Source organism: Eleutherodactylus coqui, chromosome 2, assembly GCF_035609145.1.
Source record: "Eleutherodactylus coqui strain aEleCoq1 chromosome 2, aEleCoq1.hap1, whole genome shotgun sequence".
Taxonomy (NCBI): domain Eukaryota; kingdom Metazoa; phylum Chordata; class Amphibia; order Anura; family Eleutherodactylidae; genus Eleutherodactylus; species Eleutherodactylus coqui.
The window spans coordinates 293,610,282-293,634,555 of record NC_089838.1 but is presented as its reverse complement, the minus strand read 5'-3'; the positions used below and the strand labels follow the sequence as shown (position 1 = coordinate 293,634,555).

At 41.4% G+C, this 24,274-nt stretch overlaps 1 protein-coding gene across 2 annotated transcripts in view; it reads left to right on the top strand.

Annotated features, from left to right (window-relative positions):
• LOC136612709 (patatin-like phospholipase domain-containing protein 6) overlaps positions 1-22,430 on the top strand; it is a 28,961-nt gene extending 6,531 nt beyond the window's left edge. For both annotated transcript variants that reach the window (XM_066593248.1, XM_066593247.1), the window contains 28 exons: positions 948-1,028; positions 2,529-2,657; positions 4,329-4,409; positions 4,500-4,572; positions 5,295-5,384; positions 7,843-7,916; positions 8,293-8,376; positions 9,446-9,523; positions 9,691-9,893; positions 12,290-12,421; positions 13,351-13,474; positions 13,660-13,773; positions 15,739-15,814; positions 16,397-16,507; positions 16,598-16,661; positions 16,829-16,997; positions 17,628-17,810; positions 17,993-18,111; positions 18,340-18,496; positions 18,736-18,852; positions 18,930-18,999; positions 19,078-19,194; positions 19,275-19,423; positions 19,836-19,988; positions 20,564-20,680; positions 20,802-20,928; positions 21,433-21,494; positions 21,579-22,430. In XM_066593248.1, the coding sequence (XP_066449345.1) occupies positions 948-1,028; positions 2,529-2,657; positions 4,329-4,409; positions 4,500-4,572; positions 5,295-5,384; positions 7,843-7,916; positions 8,293-8,376; positions 9,446-9,523; positions 9,691-9,893; positions 12,290-12,421; positions 13,351-13,474; positions 13,660-13,773; positions 15,739-15,814; positions 16,397-16,507; positions 16,598-16,661; positions 16,829-16,997; positions 17,628-17,810; positions 17,993-18,111; positions 18,340-18,496; positions 18,736-18,852; positions 18,930-18,999; positions 19,078-19,194; positions 19,275-19,423; positions 19,836-19,988; positions 20,564-20,680; positions 20,802-20,928; positions 21,433-21,494; positions 21,579-21,635 (3,111 nt within the window). In that variant the 3' untranslated portion in view covers positions 21,636-22,430. The remainder of the gene's footprint in view (positions 1-947; positions 1,029-2,528; positions 2,658-4,328; positions 4,410-4,499; positions 4,573-5,294; positions 5,385-7,842; positions 7,917-8,292; positions 8,377-9,445; positions 9,524-9,690; positions 9,894-12,289; positions 12,422-13,350; positions 13,475-13,659; positions 13,774-15,738; positions 15,815-16,396; positions 16,508-16,597; positions 16,662-16,828; positions 16,998-17,627; positions 17,811-17,992; positions 18,112-18,339; positions 18,497-18,735; positions 18,853-18,929; positions 19,000-19,077; positions 19,195-19,274; positions 19,424-19,835; positions 19,989-20,563; positions 20,681-20,801; positions 20,929-21,432; positions 21,495-21,578) is intronic.
• The last annotated feature ends 1,844 nt before the right edge of the window (positions 22,431-24,274 follow it).

Sequence of the window (24,274 nt, the reverse complement as noted above, 5' to 3'; positions counted from 1 at the left end):
ATGCGTTCCATCACAGATACAGCTGAGTATACTGCATGCAGCGCTTTTTCTTCTGTCCAAAAGCTGGCCAGTTGGGCAGAAAACAGGCAGACCCCATTATAGTCAATGAGGTCCACCCAGCGCTGTTCAGTTCCTTTGAGAGACTGAACTGTTCGGCTGCAGAGATTCCCGTTTCCTGCTCCCCAAACAGAGTAGAAAAGCAGAATCCCCGACACAGATGTGAAAGCAGCCTTATTCCTACTTCCATAGTATATCTTTGCAGTTTCTGCATCCATTTCTATGCTGCAAAACTATCTGTCCAGGATAAACTGCATAAAGGTTTTAGTATTGGGCACCGCAATCTTGATGATCTGCTTTCAACCCTGCTTTTGGATGGAGAACAACCAGCGCAATCTGAGTATGCTACATGGGGCGTGCTCCAGTAATAATGAACAACTGGAGAACATGTTCAAGAGATGCTCCTGGCATTCATAAACAGCCAGAGCATGTGTTCTGTACTCCAGAGCATGTGTTCTGTACTCCAGAGCATGTTTTCTGTACTCCAGAGCATGTGTTCTGTACTCCAGAGCATGTGTTCTGTACTCCAGAGCATGTTTTCTGTACTCCAGAGCATGTGTTCTGTACTCCAGAGCATGTGTTCTGTACTCCAGAGCATGTGTTCTGTGCTCCAGAGCATGTGTTCTGTGCTCCAGAGCATGTGTTCTGTACTCTCAGCTTGCTCCTCAGAATGTAAAAATGAATATGCCTTATGTAACTCTATGACGGCGTGAAGTGAAGCAGGTGATTTGGAGCTTTGTATCAGAAAAACAAAAAAAAAAAAACCCACTAGTCCATTACCTGGTTTTTGACTGTAGAACATTACACTCTTTTCATTTACTAGCCCAACACACTCAAACTATAAGGTACATGTCATGATATAATCCTACAAGAAATTATCTTCCTCAAAGGATGGTACCAGACATTATATGAAGTCCGTGGCTCCCGGTGACAATGTGCACAGTCTACTCAGTATTCTGGATGTTCTCACGGTAAGATGGTGTTATCAGTCTTGTTTTTACACCAAAAATCAAGGGACTTTTTTAATCTTTGGAGACTTGTAATTTTCTTCCTTAAACCCTTTATTGACTTATAACGGGTATATCCGTCATGGGTCACAAGCAGAAGTATGAACCGGGCTCTGAAAATGAGTTTTCTTCATACCCGGAGGCTATTAGCACTTTCTGACAGCTGACAGCCGTTGGCAATTGCTGCGATCGGAGATAACTTGGATGGTGGACAAATAATTGCTTAAATGCCTCAGTCAATTTTGACTGCAGATTCTAAGCAGCTAGCCGGAGGCAGGGCTTATTAGACTGCCAGTAAAATTACTATATACTGCAATACTGAAGTACTGCAGTATATTGTGGGAGTGTTCTAGAGATGAGCGAGCATACTCATTAGGGCGATTTAGAGAGAGCATCATCTTTTTCGAGTACCTGCTGGCTCATCCCTGAGATTAAAGGGGAATGCGGGGGGCGGAGTTGGGCGGTGGGGTGGAGAGTGAGAGAGATCTCTCTCTCCCTCCCGATCCCCTCCGCAACCCCCCGCTCACCCCCGCGGCCCCTCCGAATCTTCAGGGACGAGCCAGCAGGAACTCGAAAAAGGCAATGCTCTCTCGAGTAAATCGCCTTAATGAGTATACTCGCTCATCTCTAGAGCGTTCAAACAATCAGAAATGCAAGTACAGTATGGGGACTAAAAAAAAGTGTAAAATTAAGTGTAATTAAAAAAAAATAAAAATATAAAATAAAAATTTTTTTTTTACCAGTTTTAATTTAAAACCATAAAAACATTAAGATAATTGGTGTCACTGCATTTGCAAAAGCCAGTAATATCAAAATATTGCATTATTTATCATGGCGAAAGCTGTAAGAAAAGAAATATACACTGCCATTATTGTCTTTTTTTTGTCACCCTGCCACTCAAACAAAAAAATGTGATTATAAAATGTTCAAAAAGTTCCATGCACCTACCCTTTAACAATGAAAACTACAAGGTCACCCTGCAAATAACAGGTCCTCTCACAGGTCCATCGACGGAAAAATAAGAAAGTAATGGGAGTCAAAATGTGATAATGGGAAAGAAAACTTTGTTAAAAGTAATAAAACTATATAAATTGGGTACAGCCATAATTGTACTAATGTGCAGAATAAAGATCACCTGTTGCCATGAATGCTACAAAAGCAAGGCCCTCCCCAAAATTGGACAATTGTATTTCTTTCCATTTAATCCCACTAAGAAATTTATTACAAGACAGGACATAGAAAACTAAAAAGAAATAACTAATTAGAAAAACCTCAGATTGATTTTTTTAGACCCTCTGTGACAGTGCCCATTTCTAGTCTTCATGGCACAGTTGACGTTACAACAGCAGGTTATACTTCCCAGCTCTTTTTTAAATGCATGGTTCTACTTTTAGTGACAGATTTCCATACTTTACTTTTGCAACATTCCATGTATTTCACAAAAAAAGCTGTTTCCTCCTGCAGGGTCACCAGAGGCCTTACCGCACAGTGACGGCAAAGGCCGTAGAGAAGAGCACCGTACTGCGTCTTCCTGTTGAGGCATTTTGTGCTGTCTTCAAGCTGTATCCTCAAAGCCTCACCCGAACCATTCAGGTTGGTAGATACATTGCCCATGTCTTATTTTATATAATTATAATCTTTATTTATATAGCGCCAACATATTCCGCAGCGCTAACAAAACAGGGGAGAACGGATACAAAAAACCAAAAGGTATAAAAAACACTGTTACATGTAGTAATCGATTAATGGAGACAGTAGGGGTGAGGGTCCTGCTCCAACGAGCTTATATACTACAGATAATGGGGTGATACAGAAGATAAAGGGGCTGGGGATGTGCACAGTATGGCAAGGTGGAGAGTGAGGGATGCTATACACATAGACAATGGTCAGCCTTAAGCCGTATGGTGGCTGAATCAGTGTGACTGCAGGGGGCGGTTGATGGCGGCTAGCAGGGATTGCAGTCAGTAGGTCAGGGAGCATGTTATCAGGTGGAGTAAAGAGGCTTTTGTTTAGGGAATATGGTATGCCTCTCTGAAAAGGTGCGTTTTTAGAGCACGCCTGAAGTTGTGTGAGTTAGGGACTGCCCGGATAGTTTGGGGTAGCGCGATCCTGAGGCCTGATGCGGCTTTGGAGAAGTCTTGGAGGCGGGAGAGAGAGGTTTGAATTAAATGGGCACTTAATCTGATTTCATTAGCATAGCAGTGGGCGCGGGCTGGGGGGTGGATTGAGATGAGGGAGGCAATGTAGGGCGGCATGCTGCTATGGAAAGCTTTATGGATGAAGGTAGTGAGTTTTAATTTAATTCTATATTTGACGGGCAGCCAGTGCAGTGACTGGCACAGGGCAGAGGCGTCCGAGTAGCGGCTGGACAGGAAGATGAGCTAGGCTGCCGCATTTAGGATGGATTGGAGGGGGTAGAGTCTGGTGCGGGGGAGGCTGATCAGCACCGAGTTGCAATAATCAAGCCGAGAGTGGATAAGGGCGACAGTGACCATTTTTAGCATGTCCACGGTGAGAAAAGGATGGATTCTTGTGGTGATCTTGAGGTGCAGCTGACATGTTCGGGCGAGAGATTGGATGTAGGGGGTAAAGGAGAGATCAGGGTCAAATATAGCCCCAAGACAGCAGGCGTGTGTGGTCAGACTTAAGTATGTGACTAATATAAGTGATAGCCTCTAAGTATAAGTCTTTTTGTCAGGGCATGCAAGTAGGTGGAAAGCCATAGGGTTGAAGGCCACTACTCTAAAGCCTGGTTCTTCAAATAAAGAATTGTGGTTGGGATATGTGCAGCCATAATAAACACCTTTGAAATAACTTAGGTCTTTCTATGAATTCTTCTTGTAGATACAAGAAGAGTTACTTATTATTGCTGCCGGTCCCAATATTCTATTTTGTGAACCGATAGTAATCAGAAAAGTCCAATAATTATACTTTTTGGGAAATGTTACAAAATATAGATATCAGTATATTGAACACTACATGTCAACAAGATAGGTTTGTTTCGACTGCTTTACTTTTGGAGGTTTGCTTCAACCAAGAAAATTTTGTATTGTCAGAATAGGTCATCAATAATTCCCCTCAGGCCTGCACTAGGCATTACACAGTGTTCCATGGATCTTTTAACAGTCATGTCTTTCTAACCTGAAAGCTAGATGCAACAAAAATACCACATTGGTGGCTTCAGGTTGTGCAACCGTTGGTCCATAGTGGTTGATTAGAAAATGACTATTTCAGTATCCCGGTTGTTCCTGTCTTTCTCTACAGATCATTGCCCTTCGCCTGCAAAGAGTCACATTCCTTGCTCTACATCATTATCTGGGACTGACTATTGAGCTTTTCCAGCACGTAAGAACCATTGTTTTTGATCTACCGCTATATGGGTTTGGCAAATGTGGTGGTTGTATAACTCTGGTTACATTTTCTATCTATGAACAGGACTTGCATGCTGAATCTGGCACTACTAGACCTACACGACCTCGTCTTGTTAGAAGTATGACACATAATGAAGGTAAGATTAAGAGTCCCGTGATATCTTCACATAATCAGAATAACTATGAATTTCCTTTTGTGATTGGTCAATATTAGAGATGAGCGAGTATACTCGCTAAGGCACATTACTCGAGCGAGTAATGCCTTAGCCGAGTATCTCCCCGCTCGTCTTTAAAGATTCGGGGCCGGCGCGGGTGACAGGTGAGTTGCGGGGGGGAGCGAGAGGGAGAGAGAGGTTTCCCCTCCGTTCCTCCCCGCTCTCCCCCGCCGTTCCACGCCCCCCGCCGGCCCCCGAATCTTTAGAGACGAGTGGGGAGATACTCGGCTAAGGCACTACTCGCTCGAGTAATGTGCCTTAGCGAGTATACTCGCTCATCTCTAGTCAATATATCTTTAGATGTTCACTTTCCCCTCTGTTCTTCAATAGCATGCATCTTAAAAAGCCATCCATGGAAATTACTTTCCACCATGTCGGATAATTATTTCTTCATTCACCAGCTATTTGCGAAAAATGGTTGTCACCCCTAATGAAATGGTACAATTAAATAATTTTACTGAGTTTCCCATAAACATTGTACATAATCTGCAGCCAGACGTTAAATATTTCATTTACTATATATACAACAAAGTATGTATGAGAGCAGCACTCCAGGGGTTAAATAAAAGAATAAATCTTTATTGTGCCCACATTTACTATATATATATATTTTTTCGATATAATTACCACTTTTTTGTTTAAAGGAGATCCAGAAAGTGTCTCTATGGTATCACCTACTCGCCGGAGACCTCCAGCACTGGGAAGTTGCAAATCTGCTTCTTCAGGAAGACCAGGTATGAACAGTACTATAGTTACAGTTAAATCATTAGGAATGTATTATCATTTTGACAGACCACCTTTTTGAGAAGACCACCCCTGATCTTGGTTTTCAACTTCTTATATGTTTTTTTAAATTCATTTTATTGAGAATAACAGATATATTGCAGCAACCGAGACACAAGGCACACCACTGAGGAGATGGCGAAGGTAGTTGTTAGGGATGTTACGGTGGCACTACCAACTCCTCCCCTGAGGGACACGCGTAACAATTGGCCCAGACGACACCAGGCCTCTTTCAGGCAAAGTTGCGGCAGTGAATACCTGAATAGGTGGTGTAGTGGACTAGAAGAAATATGTCACGGGTGACGCCACCGTTCCTTACTCCATAGGATGTCTGATGTGAAAAGTAAGAGAGTCCACATACAGTTAACTTAATAACTTCAGTCGCTGGAAACGGTCAGTGACTGGGACCTTATTTTCAGAATTGATAAGTTCACACACCAGTGCAAGAAGAACAAATTACGGAGGTCAGGGAGAAGAACACAGGATGACACCGGGCCTGCAGTCCAAGTTATCTGTATGACTCCGCTCCTGGACACATACACTCCGAGATAAAAGATGACACTGGGCCTACCTCCATGCGGCCGTCACTCTCCCTCCACACTGAACTGTTAAAGCAATGGACTCCCTTTCTTACCTGTCACTCACATATATACCTTGTATACTCACGTGACAACATAACTCGTTACAATTTCCAGACATATCCCAGACATTCACAGACATTAACCTCTTACATGCTGCATCTGTGCAATACACATAACTAAAGACAAGACAATTTGCACAGAGCATCCACATTAAAGACATGACATGTATGTGAGTTATTGGCATTTATCCGGCCATTTTCTAATAATAACTCTCTTATATGTTTAGCTCATTGACCACAAGTTTGGTAGGTGGTTTTCTTAATGAAGTTTTATTGATTATATTAAGTGCTTATTTAAAGAGCAGTAATATTGACTATTTTACATTATCATCAATTTCTTTTGTATTAGTGAAAATCCATGAGTTGTCACAAACTCCAAGTTTTTGAGGTTCATGAGAATTCACCCACAATTACCAAAAGCGTCTTCTTCATCCATACTCGCTAACTAGCAGAGAAGGAAACAATCACACGGAGGAAGAGGAATCCTCCCTGCTCTCTTCAGTAGAGGAGTAATTTGTTTTATAGGAACACTAAATGTAGAACGTATGCAAAAAAAAACCACCACAAAAAACTATTCCAAGATTTCCTCCCTTAATTTTCTCCTTTCCTTTGATCCTATTTTGTCTCATAATATAATTAAAACTGATAAATATACAAAGAAATCTTCCCTATTTGTTTCGGGAGATCAGTCATGTCCTCCATCCTCCTCCTCTTTCTCCTCGCTGTCCTGTCTCTCTTGCTGTATGACAACTGGCTGCAGCAGGAGCCTCTCCCTTCTGCCCTGTTTGCAATATGACTTAGAGATAACTAAATCCCACTTGGCTAGTCTCTACCTCTCAGACGTTCTGTAGTTGAAAATGGAACAGGTCAGCCAGAGATTATGTTATACTTTCACACTGCCTTTTTTTTTGATCCATTTGATATGTTGCCGGTTTAAGCTCCTGGTGTATATGACATATGGATCCATAAGTCCTCATTCATCAGACGAAGGCCCTTTTGGCCAGTATTCATTGGGGATGACGTCTTTTTTTCTGGATGGAACAGCACATCTGAAGGAATCCCGTTGGAAAACCACATCTCTCAAATGGAGGCAATAGTCTATGGGTGATGATTGCTGCTATTCGGGACCTGTCACAGGCCCAATACCAACAGATATGTCTTAAGCCTTTTAATAGCTTTCCATGACGTCTCCGTTAAATTGATAAAATTAAAGGGTATGAATGACTGATACATTACATAGACTTGCAAGGTGTGATTGATCTCACAAGTAATCTTGAAGATATGATACCTTTTAATGGCTAACAAAAATACATGATGGCAATGTAAGCTTTCAGACCTCACAGGGTCCTTCATCGAGGCAGCAGGAATGCTGTCTTCCAATAGGTGGCGTTGCAGAGGTATTGTTCTATCTCTCTTATTTGCATAGATACTTTTGTTATACATTGAGAACTTTTCCTGGTGCACATATTTAATGGAGGCCATTACTGTGGCGTGAAGAGCGCCTTGCCCTTGTATTCTCTTTTGAAGGAACATACAGAATTGCTGCATAGTAATAATGATCTCCTGTTCACTTTTATCATTCATTTCTAGGTTTAGTGTTCCTTTAAGTCTACTTTCCTCTGGTTCTAAAGCTAGAATTATAGGCACAGTTGTTCTCCTGCAGTAATTCTGGATGATCTTGTTATCATTGTGTCTTCACCTTTTAGAACAAAAGAATTCTGTATGGTTCACCCCTAATTTTTCTAATTAAATTCCTATTGTTTGTGCAGGTGTTTGGCGGTCTCTGGACTGTGAGCTGGAGCAGTCTCGTATGCTACAGACGCCTGCAACTACACCCGATGTGGTAAAGTTTTGCCTTTGGGAACAGAGACATAGTGGTTGATGATGATTCTAGTGGAGCCCCTTTGCCTTAGGAGCCCACTGACCTTTTTGTCTAATAAAAAAAAATTGAGAAAATCTATAGGGGGTAGGATGTATATGTCTACAATACTATTATAAACAATGGTGTGTGTTCTAGAAATTGCTAGATGGGTGCAGCTGCAACTTACAACTATTCTCCCTGAGCTTCAAGTTACACCTTTGTCTGGGACACCTGTGGATTAAAGTAATTTAACCAATCCCGTCCTTTACAACAAACATGACTTTTTCTCTTACCGTTTTTGGGGGGATTCTGCGGAAAAATTCTTAGTATTTACTGCAGTCTATGGGTTTTGTTGGAGGATCCAGATTGGGAGTCTGAAGAGAATACAAAGAGACTGTTGGAGAATGGAATAAGACAGCTGGCCAGACTGATGGACCTTGAGGTGAGATTGGTTCATGTCAATATTTTTCCTTTCCGTATACAGGGATGACCCTACGTTGGAAGATGCCCGGTTTGAGAATTTTTGTTGCTGCCCATCCTGTTATAGCAATAATATATGTATTCTGTTATATTATTCTTTTCATGTTCCTCACATAAACCTAGGCTAATACGCTTATAGATAGATATCGGTATATCTTCCTTCTTAGGAAATAACAGCATCTAGGTGGTTAACTTGTTCAGTATTATACACTGGTATGTATTAGATTATTGTATCCTATCTCCTACGCATGGATCTCAGGTCTCATACTGCCCTCCCACAGATCTTTCTCACGAGAGCGCTCTCGGCCCCTCCCCCTACCCTATAATGAACACAGTATAAGTTTTGCTTCTCAGAAACCACATGTTTTAGTAGAAACACATACCTCAAGGTGTCAACATATAACAAATATAATCATTAGAAGCTAAGCTAATCATTAGTTCTTATGATTTTAGGGGTATGTATTTCTATTTGCTATGTCATTTGGAGTATATGTGTTCCATGGTGCAGAAGCAGAAGCGTATTAAGTTGACACAAGCATTGTGTCAGTCTGTTACTCTTTGTGCACAAACCTCTCAATATTCAATTTGGAGCAGTACAGTGAAGTCAGAGGAAACCATTTGTTTTCCACAACAATCCCATTTGGTATATACAATGTTAAAAAACACCCGGCATGATGCCTAAATATCAGTTCCATTTGTTTGCTAAATAACACTTACATATACTCCAACTGTACCCCAATATACTGTACAGTGCCTACATAGTACTGCCACACAATAACTACTATACTGCCCTTAAATAATACCCACATACATTGACCAAATAGTGGGTTTATACATTAAGTAATCTAATCATGGTGCTATCCAATGTCTAACTAGTACCACTTTATAATTAATATTCAGACTTGTAGTGTTCAGAAGCCTCAGGTTTCAAACATTGACTCCTGACTGATGCGAAGTGTTTGACTGCACATCTCTAAGACTGGCTCTACCCATATATTACTCAATATTACTTTTAATGTCCAATTTTGCAGGATCCTTCTTTACTAGAAAAAATGGTGTCTCTCCATCATGTAAAGGCCGAGAACATTATTGCAAAGAAAGGAGACCAGGTGAGTTTGGGAGAAAGAGTTTTATTTCTGTCTGTTGTACCATCATGAATCCCTTCCTACTCTACTCGTATATCCCACATCCTATTTATTTCAAACCTATATTTGACAATTCTTAAGGTCTTTGCGATCTCAAAGTTTTCTTACGACCTTCTCTTTCCTCCTTTCAGGATGTTGGACTCCACTATGTCCTCTCAGGCCGCCTCCATATTTATCAAGGAGTTACAGGCCGAGAGGACTCTTGTATCTTTGTGACGGGACCTGGTGAGATGATTGGACAGCTGACTGTTCTTACTGGAGAACCTCTGATCTTCACCATTAGAGCCGTCCAAGACACCTCCTTCCTGTGCCTGAGTCGCGCTCATTTTTACCAGTTAGGTTCTTGGCAATCTTCTATGCTGTTTGCATGTTTTGTGTTTCTACTGAGCTTTTACCTATAAGGCCAGACGGCTGATATTCTCGCTTGAGTTCCGTCTGTGTCTGACGTGAACAAAACCTGCATGGAAAATGAACCCATACATATGAATGGGTTCATTCACATAAGCGATTTTTCACTTGGATCAATGGTACATATTTGAAAAATCGCTGCATGCCCTATTTCCATGCGAGTCTTGCATGAGAATGGGGCATTTAATGTGTGGTGTCCCGCACGCCGCAAAGCATACAGACAGGGTGTCTGTATGCTGTGTGATACAAGTTGCTTTCAAGAATCTCAGGTGCAACTTGCTCTCGGCAATGTGAATACGACCTAAGAAAGATTTAGTTTTACTGTCATGACCACCCTTTGTATATACACTAGATGGCCACTTTATTACAGACATCTGCCCTTTCATGATCGGCGTTTTCCTCTATGGAAATTAGACCCGTAACCCCGGAGTACAACATAAAATCAAGTGACAACAAGTTTTCTGTGCATCAATTTCAGTGTGAATCTGCATTAGACGGGAAAATCCAGTGATCTGACAACTTCCCACAATGCCTAGTCTTCAGTGCTAAACTTGCCAGGGACGGGATTTTATACACTGTTAACCCTTTCCAATCCACTGTCCGACGTCTAAAGACATTCTGATTGAAGGCTGCACAGCTTCGATGTCGGAGGACGTCCGGCAGGGTATTCTTACTGTAAATTACTGGCCAATCTGTTGTTGGGGGCCTCTCTGTCATGTGATATACTGCAGTACTGTCTCTAGCCAGCAGATGGCACCATTGTATAATGGCAGAAAGAGAAAGCCCCCTAGGAAACCCTGAATCCAAAAATGGATTGCAAAGGGTTAACCTTGTGGTTTTTTTTTGTGCAGTGGTTGGGAGAGTATACAGAGAATGGTGTGATCAAGCAAAAACCTCCAGGAAGAGGGGATGCTGCTGACATAAACAAATTACTGATGAAAGGGGTCAGAGAAGATGTCAAGAATCGTTCTGATGAACATGTGGTGTGCAATCAAGCAAATTACAGCTGAATACAGTGCTCGGCATCAGGCCTCCTGCCCACAGACAGATATTTGCTGCGAAATCCACAGCGAGCATCCGCACTGCGGATCTGCAGCGAATGCCGCCTATAGCATACTATGAGAAGTTGATTCTTCCTGCATACTTGTGGATGTGGTTTCCGCAAGTGGAGGAAAAATCGCAGCATGCTTTTTCTGAGGATTCGGCGCAGATGGCTTCCATTGAAGTCAATGGATGCCGTCTGATCCGCGTCCCTTCTGCAGTGACATTGCAGAAAGGTTGTGGATGCCACGTCGTCGCTAGACGAAGACGCGTGAAAAGCAGTAGTTAAAAAAGAAAATAAAAATCTGCGCTGTGCAGATGAACACTGAAAGTACCAGGTATGCGCGGATGCCGCTTCTTCCAGGGCGGGAATCCGCTTCGGGGTTCTGCTTGCGGAATCCAGCGCTGCCATGTGCAGGGGCCTAAATTGCCAAAACACACAACTCGGCGTTCCTTAGCATGGATGACCTATAACAGAAAACAACTAGTTCAAGCACCATTGCTAAGAGAAACAGAAAGGTGAATATCCAGGGAGCAAAAAAGCACAAATATTGCATAAGTGAGCAGTGGATAAACATCTCCTGGTCAGATGAATCCAGATCTCTGTTGCACCATGCTGATGGGAGAGTCAGAATTTAGTGCAAGCAGCATGAATTCAGGAACCCTTTCTGTCAGCTGTTCAGAACATGTCTGCACCCCTATCTAAACTGTGGCAACTGCAAGAAGATTCCTGTCCACGTGGGCCAATATGCCTGAAGAATTATTTCAACACCTAGTGGAATCTATGACATTGAAGTCCAAAGGAGGTCTAATGCGCTACTAGATGGGTGTCATTAATAAATTGCCCATTCAATGTATGTTGGAGGAACTTTTCGATTCAGTGCAAATGTTCCTTTTTTCTTTGTTAACAAATGCACACAAATATTCATGAGTTTCATCATCAGTTCATGTTTTCCAGAATTATTTGGGTCAGAATTATTGAAAGTTTAATTTCATTACAAGCCAAGATCTCTGTGACCATTGTTTATGGATGTGTTTGTATGTTTGCCCCCAGCTGTCCACAAAGTGGGTCTATGCATGATCCAAACAGGGTAGTATATGGGCATAAACAGAAATTGTAGTCCATAAAGAGTGGCGTCTGCGAACTTGGCTCAAGTTGTGTTTGTGCTTGTTCTGTTTTCATCCACAGAAAGCAGTGAAACCTGGTTGGGAAAATAAATAATGTAAGGGATAGTATTGAAAGTTCTGCGTCTATTCCACCTCTTTCTGTGTATGTTCTAGGATCCTCCGATCTCATCCCCATGTTCTTCTCTCGGTGGCACATTCTGTCGCTCAACGTGTCTCTCCATTTGTGAGGCAGGTGGATTTCGCCATTGATTGGATAGGGGTGGAGGCTGGTAAAGAGCTTTACAGGTGAGAATAAAATCACATCGGAGTCCTAGCCAGGTATTCAGTCGTTTGGGCAAACATTCAGTCTGCTGCTCCTCCAACTATTAAAATGGGTGCCCATTTACAGAGAATGGACTAAAGTAACAATTTAGGTTCACAATAACACATTAATGATGTTTTTTGCAGACAATAATTGGTACACATTAATATTACTGCTAAACCATAAAAACCATAAATCTGAACAGTGCTGCTATATTGTACACAGAAATAGTACTGTTATACTGTAGACATAAATAGTACCTCTTTAGTTTACATATAAATAATTATGTTAGACTCTACACACTAATTATGTCACTATACCGTACACATAATTAGTACTGTTAAACTGTACACATAATTAGTACTGTTATACTGTACACATAATTAGTACCACTAATATGTGCAACGTTTCATGATGTTTCTTCATGTCTCTATGAATCCATGACCTATACCAAGAGTGAAGACAGAGTAACATGAGTAATTGAGCTACTCCTTCAGTTAAAGGGCACATAATTAATGAAGGGTTCCATTAGAAGCAGGTGTACCTCAGGGGGCACATGCCAAGCCTATAGGGCACATGTTTCAAACTCAACCGACTATCATTTGTTTCCTTCCTCTCTCCTTTGCTCAGAAGCACATACTATGGCTCTTTTGCAATAAATATCCAGAATGTGATCTTTAATATTTTCACTGTTGTCCCTCCAAGGCTCCACAATATGTGCTAAGCCCACTTATTTTCTTTACAAAGGACAAGGAAAGTGTAAGATGCCATAAAGGATGGGCTGTTTGATGTCATTTGCCACCATCTGCCAGTCCTGATAGTCAAGATGCTTGTTTTTTCTATGTTAAGTATCGCTCTGTCTTATACCCTTATTTCTATGTTTCGTCTTTCATGATTAATTTGTCTTTTACAGTAACGGAGATCCTTCAGACTGTACATATATTGCATTGAATGGTCGCCTTCGCTCAGTGATCCAGCACCCAGACGGAAAGAAAAGTGTGGTGGGGGAGCATGGACGAGGGGAGCTAATTGGTATGGTAAGACTTGGGAGTCTCTATATTTATCCCCAGTACCAAAAAAATGGATCCAAATTGCTGATGAACGTGTATGTAATCATTCAAGACAATGAATAATGATATAACCTGACTATTGCAAACCCCTCAGTATACTTTTACTTGGTGTTTGTTCTTTAAGTCTTACTTCTTGTTAACTATTGTCTCAGGTTGAAGCTTTAACCCATCGTCCAAGAGCAACATCGGTCCATGCAGTGCGAGATTCTGAATTGGCAAAACTGCCAGATGGTGCTTTGTCTTATATCAAAAGGAGATACCCACAGGTATTGACATAATAGACAGTGTTTTCAGGGGACTTTTGTTAACTACAGAAGTGTCCATAAAGAATTGGTGATCTAAGTAGATTATTGTTAGCAGTGGCCTTCCAAACTGCAGGGAGTTTTACTCAAAGTGCAACCCAGTAATTTCACAATATTTGTATTTGGACTAAGGCTATTTCACAAAAGCGAATACTGACATCTACCTTGGTTTTTGGTGAGCTCAGAGTTGTCAGAGAAGATCTTGAAGGTAGCCACAGCTGACCTCTAAGTACTTCTGAACTAAGCTAAAGCTCACTGCAACATGCTCATATTGGTTGTTGCAATTTTATGTCTAATGTTATTCTTCAGTGTGGCACGGTATGTAGTTTATTGACAAACCCTTTACCCCTTAAGTGGCCCCAAGGGAAAAAGTCTTCCTGTGTAAGGTCCAGTAATCTTGGTGACCACAGACCCAATGGTCACAAGTTCAACTACAGATAAATTTCCGCCATGCTCTGGTTGGATTTGTGACCATTGCCTGTCTTGCTGGAAGTGACCATGCTGAAGCTCCTTATCATCCAGCTGGTTCACGAATTCTGCGAATATTGCCAGGTAACATTCTATGTTGATGGTGTCATTAAAGAAGATAGGGCTGATGATGTGATGGTGCGACAATGCGCACCACACACTGACTTTTTACAGGATTCAGTGTTTTTTTTAAATGGATTTCATGTGAGTTAGCTGTGGGTGAAATGTTGCAGCGCACTTTCGAAAACATAGGGTGATGGGTTCAGAAGTGCCTGGAAGTTGGTGGTGGTCGGTTTCAACATTTTTTGGGAAGATTCTAAGCTCAACAACAACTAAGTTAGGTGTCAATAATCACTCTTGTGAGATATCATTATTCTGAACACACATATTACAAAATTACAAGGTTATACTTTGCATTAAACATTCTGTACCTATAACTGCCTACAGCTTACCTTATGGAAAAACACTGTCCATATAGTCATCAGGAGTAAAAAGACACTTTGGGATTAGTGGAGGTAGAACGTCAGCAAGTAGTTGTGGGTATCATTGTGCAGGGAAAAACTTTAAAAGAGTCTCAATGATTAATTAGCGCTGTAGACACTTTGTTTTGAGGACCATGGGGATTTTGGCAGTTGTATGCCCACTGATTAAAGGAGATGTCCCGAGGCAGCAAGTGGGTCTATACACTTCTGCATGGCCATAATAATGCACTTTGTAATGTACATTGTGCATTAATTATGAGCCATACAGAAGTTATAAAAAGTTTTATACTTACCTGCTCCGTTGCTGGCGTCCTCGTCTCCATGGAGCCGACTAATTTTTGGCCTCCGATGGCCAAATTAGCCGCGCTTGCGCAGTCCGGGTCTTCAGCAGTCTTCTATGGAGCCGCTCGTGCCAGAGAGCGGCTCCGTGTAGCTCCGCCCCGTCACGTGCCGATTCCAGCCAATCAGGAGGCTGGAATCGGCAGTGGACCGCACAGAAGAGCTGCGGTCCACGAAGGTAGAAGATCCCGGCGGCCATCTTCAGCAGGTGAGTATGAAGACGCCGGACCGCCGGGATTCAGGTAAGCGCTGTGCGGGTGGTTTTTTTAACCCCTGCATCGGGGTTGTCTCGCGCCGAACGGGGGGGGGGTTAAAAAAAAAAAAAACCCGTTTCGGCGCGGGACATCTCCTTTAACATATGATTGCTAGGATATATTAGAACTTGTAACATTTGCTGTTTTAATTATGCATTACGTAATATTTTCAAGTAAATAGTAAATTATTGTTAACAAAGCCAATAAATAATTATTAGAATAACTAATAAAGTTGTCTCCAATTATTGAGACAAAAGCTTGTATACTGTTTTCTATAGGCCATACATGGCCCCTCTGCCACGTAAAAGACAACAGCGGTATTATACCAGTGAGTTGGCAATAAGTATTTCTACTTATACAGTTTTTTTCATGAATCATCTTTGCAGGTTGTGACCAGACTAATTCATATTTTAAGCCACAAAATTCTGGGAAACCTACAGCAACCACAAGGTGATCTTGCAGGTAAAACCTTATTTATTGTTGGAAGGTAGACTGGTGGGAGAAACTAGTGTAATTAGCCAATCAATGTTTCCTCAATGCAGTTACAGCTAATTGTTGGTGGTCCCAGAAGAAGGACAACCCTGATTGTTTTAATTTTATGGGACTGTACATACACATATAAACTGAGCTGGAACATCCTTGAGCTAACTCTAGTAGAGCAGCCTAGGACCACATTAATAGTAGGGTCCAAAAAACATTCCAAAAATGTCAGCAAATGTAATATCCAAAGTTGTTTCTAAATTGTCCATGGCAATCACAATGTATGGAGGAGAGGGACACACTTGTTTAAAGGATTTGTCCATTTTCTATTGTTTTATACATTTTTTATTTATTTAGCTACAGAACTGGATATCATATGATTTTGGAGTTGGGTATTGAAAAATATTACCTCCTATAGAGGATGGAGTGGCTGGAAAGATAGGAAATCTTAGATATACAATAAAAGACATGTGAGTCTTAGCAGGTACTTAGGCTTAAAGGTTCTGGGTTGATGAACCATAAGGGTCTCTCGTTTCCTGTCTTTTCTTTTTTTATCCTTCTTAGATCCCAGTAATGTTGCCAACAATCTTTGTACTGTATGCGTTGTACCCTGCAGCAGCAATGTCCCTCTCACTGGATTTACCCTGGAGCTCCAACATGCAATGAATGCCATAGGTAAGACTCTTAAGCAGGGGAGTGGTTTAAGGACTACTCTCCTGAGTGATACTGGTAGGGGTTAACAAGTTAATGATCTGCCTCTTTCAGGACCAACTCTGGTTCTTACAAGTGACATCATCAGAGTGCGTCTTGGAGCCTATGCCTTAGAAAGGTTTGTCAGGCTATGCAATGCCCAGCTTAGCTTCAAGCACTGCATAAAAAAGAGCTGGCTTGTTGGCGCTAATCACTTCTCTGTATTGTTAGGATGGATGTTGGTTTGGTGAAGGGACAAAATTACGATACCTGTTTGGTTATATCTACTTGATGTCTTTTCTGCAGCACCCATGAATGTCAGTTGTCTACCTGGCTAGCTCAACAAGAAGACCTTCACCGTATTGTCTTATACGAAACAGAGTTTTCACTGACACCATGGACCATACGCTGCATCCGTCAGGCCGACTGTATTTTACTTGTGGGATTAGGAGAAGAAGAGCCAACGCTGGGAGAGGTGAGAGGGTAATATGGTTTATTTGACGAGTCTTAAAGTTAAAAGCTATTGAAGGCCTATCCTTAGGATAGACCACCTGCACTAGATCAGTGGGGTTCAGCTGCCAGGAATCGCTGTGATTACCTGTGCGCTGGGCCACTGTGCTCACGCACTGAAATGATTTCTGCAGGAAGCAGACAGCTCTGTTACCATTGTAGTGGTCTGGCTTGGTATTACAGGCAAGGCTCTCATTCACTTCAGTTGGAACTTTGCCTGTAATATCAAGCCAAGTCACATCTTCCCAATAAGGAAACTTCTGCAGGCAAAGAACATGGGATGTTGGAGGCGCTAATGGCCAGAATCACATCACGTGCCCCATTCATTGGCATTCACGTATAGAACAGAGTGGGTGTGCACTCGAGCAAGGAGTTTTGGGTGGAATGGGGCCTTAAGAAGAAAAAGCAATGGCACAAAATTGCAATATTACTATTACTTTATATATAAGTAAGTTACAAATCTCTCCACCTAACACTGTCTTGTATGTTATTTATTTATATATATTGATATTATATAAGGTCGCTAACCTTTAAGCTGTCTATATTCGTTTTTAATTTTAATTTGTAAGGCTATAATATTCTTGTCACTCTCTAGCTAGAAAAGTTCCTTGAGAATTCTCCTATTAGAGCTCTCAAACAACTTGTTCTCCTCCATCGGATGGATGGTCCTTCTCCTTCAGGAACAGTAGAATGGCTGAAACTAAGGACCTGGGTCTCAGGACATTTTCATATTCGAGCTCCAAAGAGGTTGTTCACGAAAAGACCACCACATAGAATGGTAACTCTAAAATATTTCAAAATAACAAAAAATAGTAAAGATGAACCTCTATAAACCTTATGAGTGATGGTTCTAGTAGACACCTGAGAAGATGAGCTATCATACCAGTGAGATTTGTAGCCTTTAAGTACATATAGAAACCATAACTTTTAGTTTAACCTACTAATCTTTCATCTTATCAGTTGGAATTCTACTCCCGAACCCTGAAGAAAGAAGTTGACTATCATAGTGATTTCTGCCGACTTGCTCGAACGTTAACAGGGAATGCCGTGGCTTTAGTATTAGGTGGCGGTGGAGCCAGGTTAGTGGAATCAGTTTAGGTTTTTCTATTGTTTCATATGTGTTTCTGAATTTCAGTCCTCAAGAAACCCATTCAGGTCATGTTTTCGGGAAAGGATTTCTATTATCTTTGCAATATCATAGAAATGATCAAAACAAAACCTTTTGAGGGTCTTTGAGAGTTGAAATTGAAAGACATTGCTTTATAATGTTTGGGTTTACAAATTTATTATGTTGTTCTTGTGTACAGAGGGTACGCTCATGTAGGGATCATTAAGGCTTTGGAAGAGGCAGGTATTCCAGTGGACATGGTGGGGGGAACCTCCATGGGGGCCTTGGTTGGTGGTGTGTATGCTGAAGAACTTGATGCCAGTAAAACGAAAGACAGAACCAGCAAGTGGGCACAGGTAAGTCTTATTTCTCACTTAGTGGTTTGAACCTTTATATGTTTTACTTACATATCTCATATTTGTGAAGGAGGTTAAATTCTCAGTTTCGTTGCATTATTTGCATATCTTAGCTGAAATTGCTAATTGCAGAATAGACATGAGTATCACATGGCTATCTGACACTCAATATCTTCCAATTTTTATTTTTTGTAATTTTTTAAATGTTTTAACTGTTATATTTCCTCTTTATCCACTAGATGATATCTTCTCTGTCCAGGACAGCTCTGGATCTCACCTACCCAATCACTTCCCTTTTAACAGGATCTGGGTTCAACACAAGCTTGATTCACCTCTTTGGGCAGCGGCAAATCCAAGTAATCCAAGTAGTTTTAATTTGACTTTCTAGACTTTTTTGTTTCCTGGCACTAACATATGTAATTTTTTAACTTAGGACCTGTGGCTGCCATATTTCTGCATCACAACTGATATTAGTAGTTCTTCAATGAGGATTCACCGAGAAGGTAATGGATGGCCCAACTCTATGTTTTGCTTTATATTTGGTATAAACAACAAGAAATGGATTAAGTTACTTCCTATAGGCATACTTTGGCGCTACGTTCGAGCTACTACCTCCTATATGCCATATCTTCCTCCTCTCTGCGACCCAGTGGATAATCACCTTTTATTGGATGGATGCTATGTCAATAATCTTCCAGGTAAGAATGGAAAGTAAGTATTGAAAAGCTGTTGGTCAATCTGTTCAATCTTTTAAGCTTCTTGTTTGTCCTTATCCTAGCGGATGTGGCTCGTTCTATGGGGGCACGTACAGTTCTTGCTGTTGATGTTGGTCAGCAGGAAGAATGGAATACATATAATTATGGAGATAGTCTGTCTGGCTGGTGGCTACTCTGGAATCGTATAAACCCTTGGGGAACAAAAGTGAAGGTAATTTATTATTCGACAGTCATCGATTCCATATGGTAGAATTTGAGAGATGGCCTTACAAAGCTATAAAAACAAAAAAAGTACTGCTTAAAACTAATCTGCCTGATCATCAGATGTAAACCCAGAAACATTGCAATAGTCGAATATATATATAACCATCCCAATGATGGACTAAGGGACATCAGAGTCTAGAGCATCCAATAATACAAAAATTAAAGGGTTAGAATAACATGGTAATTGCTGGTTCATTAGCCAAGCAATTTGGTAAAATAATTTTTATGTAGACTCAACTATTGAAGGCCAAAAAATTTGGATGTTTAGTTTCACCATGGCTGACCAATAGTCAAACTTGTCTGGATGAAATCCAGGGCTTCTTTTTACATTATAATTTCTCCATTTATTCCACAAATAGATCCCAGATATGGCGGAGCTGCAATCCCGCTTGTCTTATGTCTCTGGTGTACGGCAGCTCCAGATGGTTAAGCTCAGTGGCTACTGTGAGTACCTGTGCCCTCCAGTGCAGCGCTTCTCCACAGCAGAATTCCAGCGTTTCCAGGAAGTATTTGTAAGTTGGCCTAAAGCTGGGACCTTGAACTATTAAGTGCAGTGGCCATTTTGTAATCCAGCTGTCTCTCAATAGTTTGGTATATGTTCAAATATTACACTAATGATGTACCAATTTTTGGAGTTCTCTGAGAGAGACCCATCAGATTTTATGGGACTATGTAGTTAGTAGTTACATAACTGTACATGCATTGCCATTAGTTCTGCAAATTGATAATTAAGCTCTGCTACATCTATTGAATAAAGCCAATATATAAAGTGTACAATACCCTTAAGGACCCTTTTGTAATGCCGCGTAATAATTTGCCCGTCAGTCTTTCTTTAAAGTTGGTTGAACATATCCGGACCAGGCTATAATCTTTGTCTTATCGAGAATGCCAAATGGTGGTAAATGATCCAGTTCATCGCTGATCCTACTGGATGATTATGCTTGTTCTAAGTTTAGCAGGTTTTTACCTACTGTCGCTGTGGTCATCTTCTAATCTATGGAATCTAAGACACCATAACAATCCCTTTTCCCTATTTATATATCATTCTCTCTTCTGTCCTCCGTATTTAATCTAATATCTATTGCAGGATATTGGATATGACTATGGGAAGCTTATATTCACAGAGTGGCATCGAGGAGATGTCATTGAGAAGATGTTGCGAGATCACAGTGCCCCCGAAATAGACCAACGTCATGAGGATGGTGTAAGTGTAACATCAATAATTATTAACACAGAGCAACTAATAATTATACATATCATTATTCTCTAACTATTGAATGCAGTATAGCCTGTCTTACATAATGTTTTTTTCTCCCTGTATATAGATTGGCATGGTCCCAGGCTTCACTGATCTTGCTGAAATTGTGGCCAGTATTGAACCTACCAGCAGTCGATATTTTCACCAAGACCAGCAAGTGGCAGATGAGAGAGACCATGTAATGCGATATGCAGGTATTTGGTCACATGTTGAGTATAATGTATAAATTGTATGACAAATATGCAAAATTCTCTGATGTTCTAGAGTGGACTTCAGAACCTCTCCAAAAAACTACCTCTTCAACAAGAACACTGACAGATGTTGCTATAGGGGGTATAGAGGTATCAGTCGCACTTGGACGCCTAAGCGTGGACAATAGACTCCACTGCCACATAGAAAAGACATTTATATTATAAATGGCACATGGTAGGTGAGTGGACCTGCTACAAATTTGGCCTTCAAAGCTCAGATCTTCAAGTCTCTGAAGCCACTGATCTAACCAGATATTTGCACTTTTTTTGTGATCTTTAATGAATCTTTTCTTTGGGAAGACTATCTTTCAAGAAGACAATTTCCCACTATACTTTTGTATGGTCATCTCAAAGATGATTCATTGTAGTTATTTTTGGAAATGATGTAAGAAATCTCTTCATGGTGGAACTTTCCATAAAACTCATTAATCATGTTTGTTTTTGTAGAGGAATGCTTGCTGAGTGGAGACAAACCCAATACCAAGTACAGGAGTGAAGCCTGTGAGACAGTAAGTGCTTAACTATCTCATTGCACATTTTGGGCAAGTCCATAAATTGTCACTGATTTGACTCTTCTTTCTTTTGCTGATCAGGATGAAGAAAAGTCATTAAGGATTAAACATTGTTTTGGCTCCGGCCTTCCTCATTGAGCAGGGATTGCTATGAAGTTTTAGACATAAAACAATAAGGACTTCATTAATTAAATTAGGTCTCATTTATCAAAATTGTCTGCAAGAGAAACATTCTACTTATTCCTTAATGGAATCTGTTAGCTCTTTATATGAACTTAGTGGACAGTCGTGTGACCTATCAGTTTGGTTCTAACTTCGCTGCACTATTTTGCTTCTGGACGGCAACATGGAATGCGGATGGACCCCATTATAGTCAATGGGGTCTGTCTGGTGCCATCCATTTCCATCATAGGACAAAAATATTTTTTTCTGCTCCTATGGCAGAGCAAGGAAATAGAATTCTGAATACTGGTGTGAACCCAACTTACACAATAAAGTCCAACTTCTGTCAGATGCAGGGAGACAGAATTTAATTCTTTCTGTTTGGAGATTTTGAGCTTTGTATCAGAAAAACAAAGCTCCATCTGCTATGGAGATATATTAAAAAATTAATCAGCATTGAATTTTGGACCTAAACATGATGCTCAATGTTGGACTGTTCCTTTAAAGCTAGGGGAATTTTATAAATGAATATTTATGTAAGTGGATGGCTTTGCCTTTAGCAGTCTTTCTCAATAAGGAACGAGAAGATATTTGTAGTTGCTACATAACTGTCTTGTCTTTCCCTCTAAATTTATGTCAATTTTTTTTTTTAAATTTTCACTGAGGCTGCTTCTCTTTCTCCGGGAAGGGAGATGTGCCTGAACTATTTTATGTAAGTGTTGTGTGGCTCGTCATGACAAGTGTGACTAGTAAACACCGCAATCCTGAAAATGCCTGCCTGTTTTTTTACAATTGTTAAAATTGTAAAATGGGGTCAAATCACCCCATTGAGCATTGCCAGCATGAGTTGTTTGCTCTTCCTGGCAGTATTAGGTAAATATGTGTAAAGTGGTCATGAAGGGAGCGCTCAGGAATCAAATCTGATCCATACCTGGTGGCTATCAGCTGTTTTTGACAGCTGACAACTGTTGGCAACTGCTGCAGTTTGAGTTAGCTCTGATCATAGCAGTTAGCTATGTAGATGCCACAGTCAAAACTGACTGCACATCTATATAGCCAGCCGGAGGAGGGCCCTACGGCACCACAGGGTGCCGATGGGTTAACATTGCAGCCTGAAGCATAGTCAAGACCCTATACATGGATGCCTATTAAGCCCTGCCTGTGATAGTACTTAAAAGTAGAGATGAGCGAACATACTCGTTCGAGTATTAGCGTGTCCGAGATGCTCGTTACTAGAGCCGAACACCACGCGATGTTCGAGTTACTTTCACTTTCATCTCTGAGACATTAGCGCGCTTTTCTGGCCAATAGAAAGACAGGGAAGGCATTACAACTTCCCCCTGCGACGTTCAAGCCCTATACCACCCCCCTGCAGTGAGTGGCTGGGGAGATCAGGTGTCACCCGAGTATAAAAATCGGCCCCTCCCGCGGCTCGCCACAGATGCATTCTGACATAGCTCAGGGAAAGTGCTGCTGATGGTGGAGCTGCTATAGGGAGAGTGTTAGGAGTGATTTTAGGCTTCAAGAACCCCAACGGTCCTTCTTAGGGCCACATCTGACCGTGTGCAGGACTGTTGAGGCTGCTTTTTGCAGTGTTGCACATTTTTTTTTTTTCTTGTATATCGGCTGTGCAGAGCATTGCGTCCTCAGTCTGCAGTAATTTTACATAGTCTAGGGCCAGTAGTGGTGAGGCAGGGACAGTGAAAGAGATATACTGTCTATATAGGCAGTGGGCTTTTCCAAAACAATTTGGGGAAAAAAAAATCTATTTGGGCTGCCTGTGACCGTCCTCAGTGTACTGCGTCTCTGCTGGGGGTAGTTGTCCTAATTCATACGCAGCCAGCTAAGTGTTACAGCAGGCTTGCGCAAAATTCTTTCCTGGCTCTGCGTTGGCCATTACATCACCGCTGTCATCCTGTCCAGAGGGAAACAGTCTGCAGTAATTTTACATAGTCCAGGGCCAGTAGTGGTGGTGAGGCAGGGACAGAAGACATATTTATTGAATATAGGCAGTGGGCCTTTCCAAAAACATTTGGGAAAAAAAAATCTATTTGGGCTGCCTGTGACTGTCCTCAGTGTACTGGGTTTGTGCTGGGGGTAGTTGTCCTCCTAATTCATACGCAGCCAGCTAAGTGTTACAGCAGGCTTGCGCAAAATTATTTCCTGGCTCTGTGTTGGCTGTTACATCACCGCTGTATTCCAGTCCACAGTGCAACAGTCTGCAGTTATTTTACATACTCCAGGGCCAGTAGTGGTGAGGCAGGGACAGAAGACATATTTATTGAATATAGGCAGTGGGCCTTTCCAAAAACATTTGGGAAAAAAAATCTATTTGGGCTGCCTGTGACTGTCCTCAGTGTACTGGGTCTGTGCTGGGGGTAGTTGTCCTCCTAATTCATACGCAGCCAGCTAAGTGTTACAGCAGGCTTGCGCAAAATTATTTCCTGGCTCTGCTGTGCGTTCCGTAAGCGAAGTCAGCCTCCAACCACAGGCCAATAAGTGGCACATTTAATTACAGCGTTCTGTTTCTGCACTACTGGTAATACAGCATGCTGAGGGGTAGGGGTAGGCCTAGAGGACGTGGACGCGGGCGAGGACGCGGAGGCCCAAGTCAG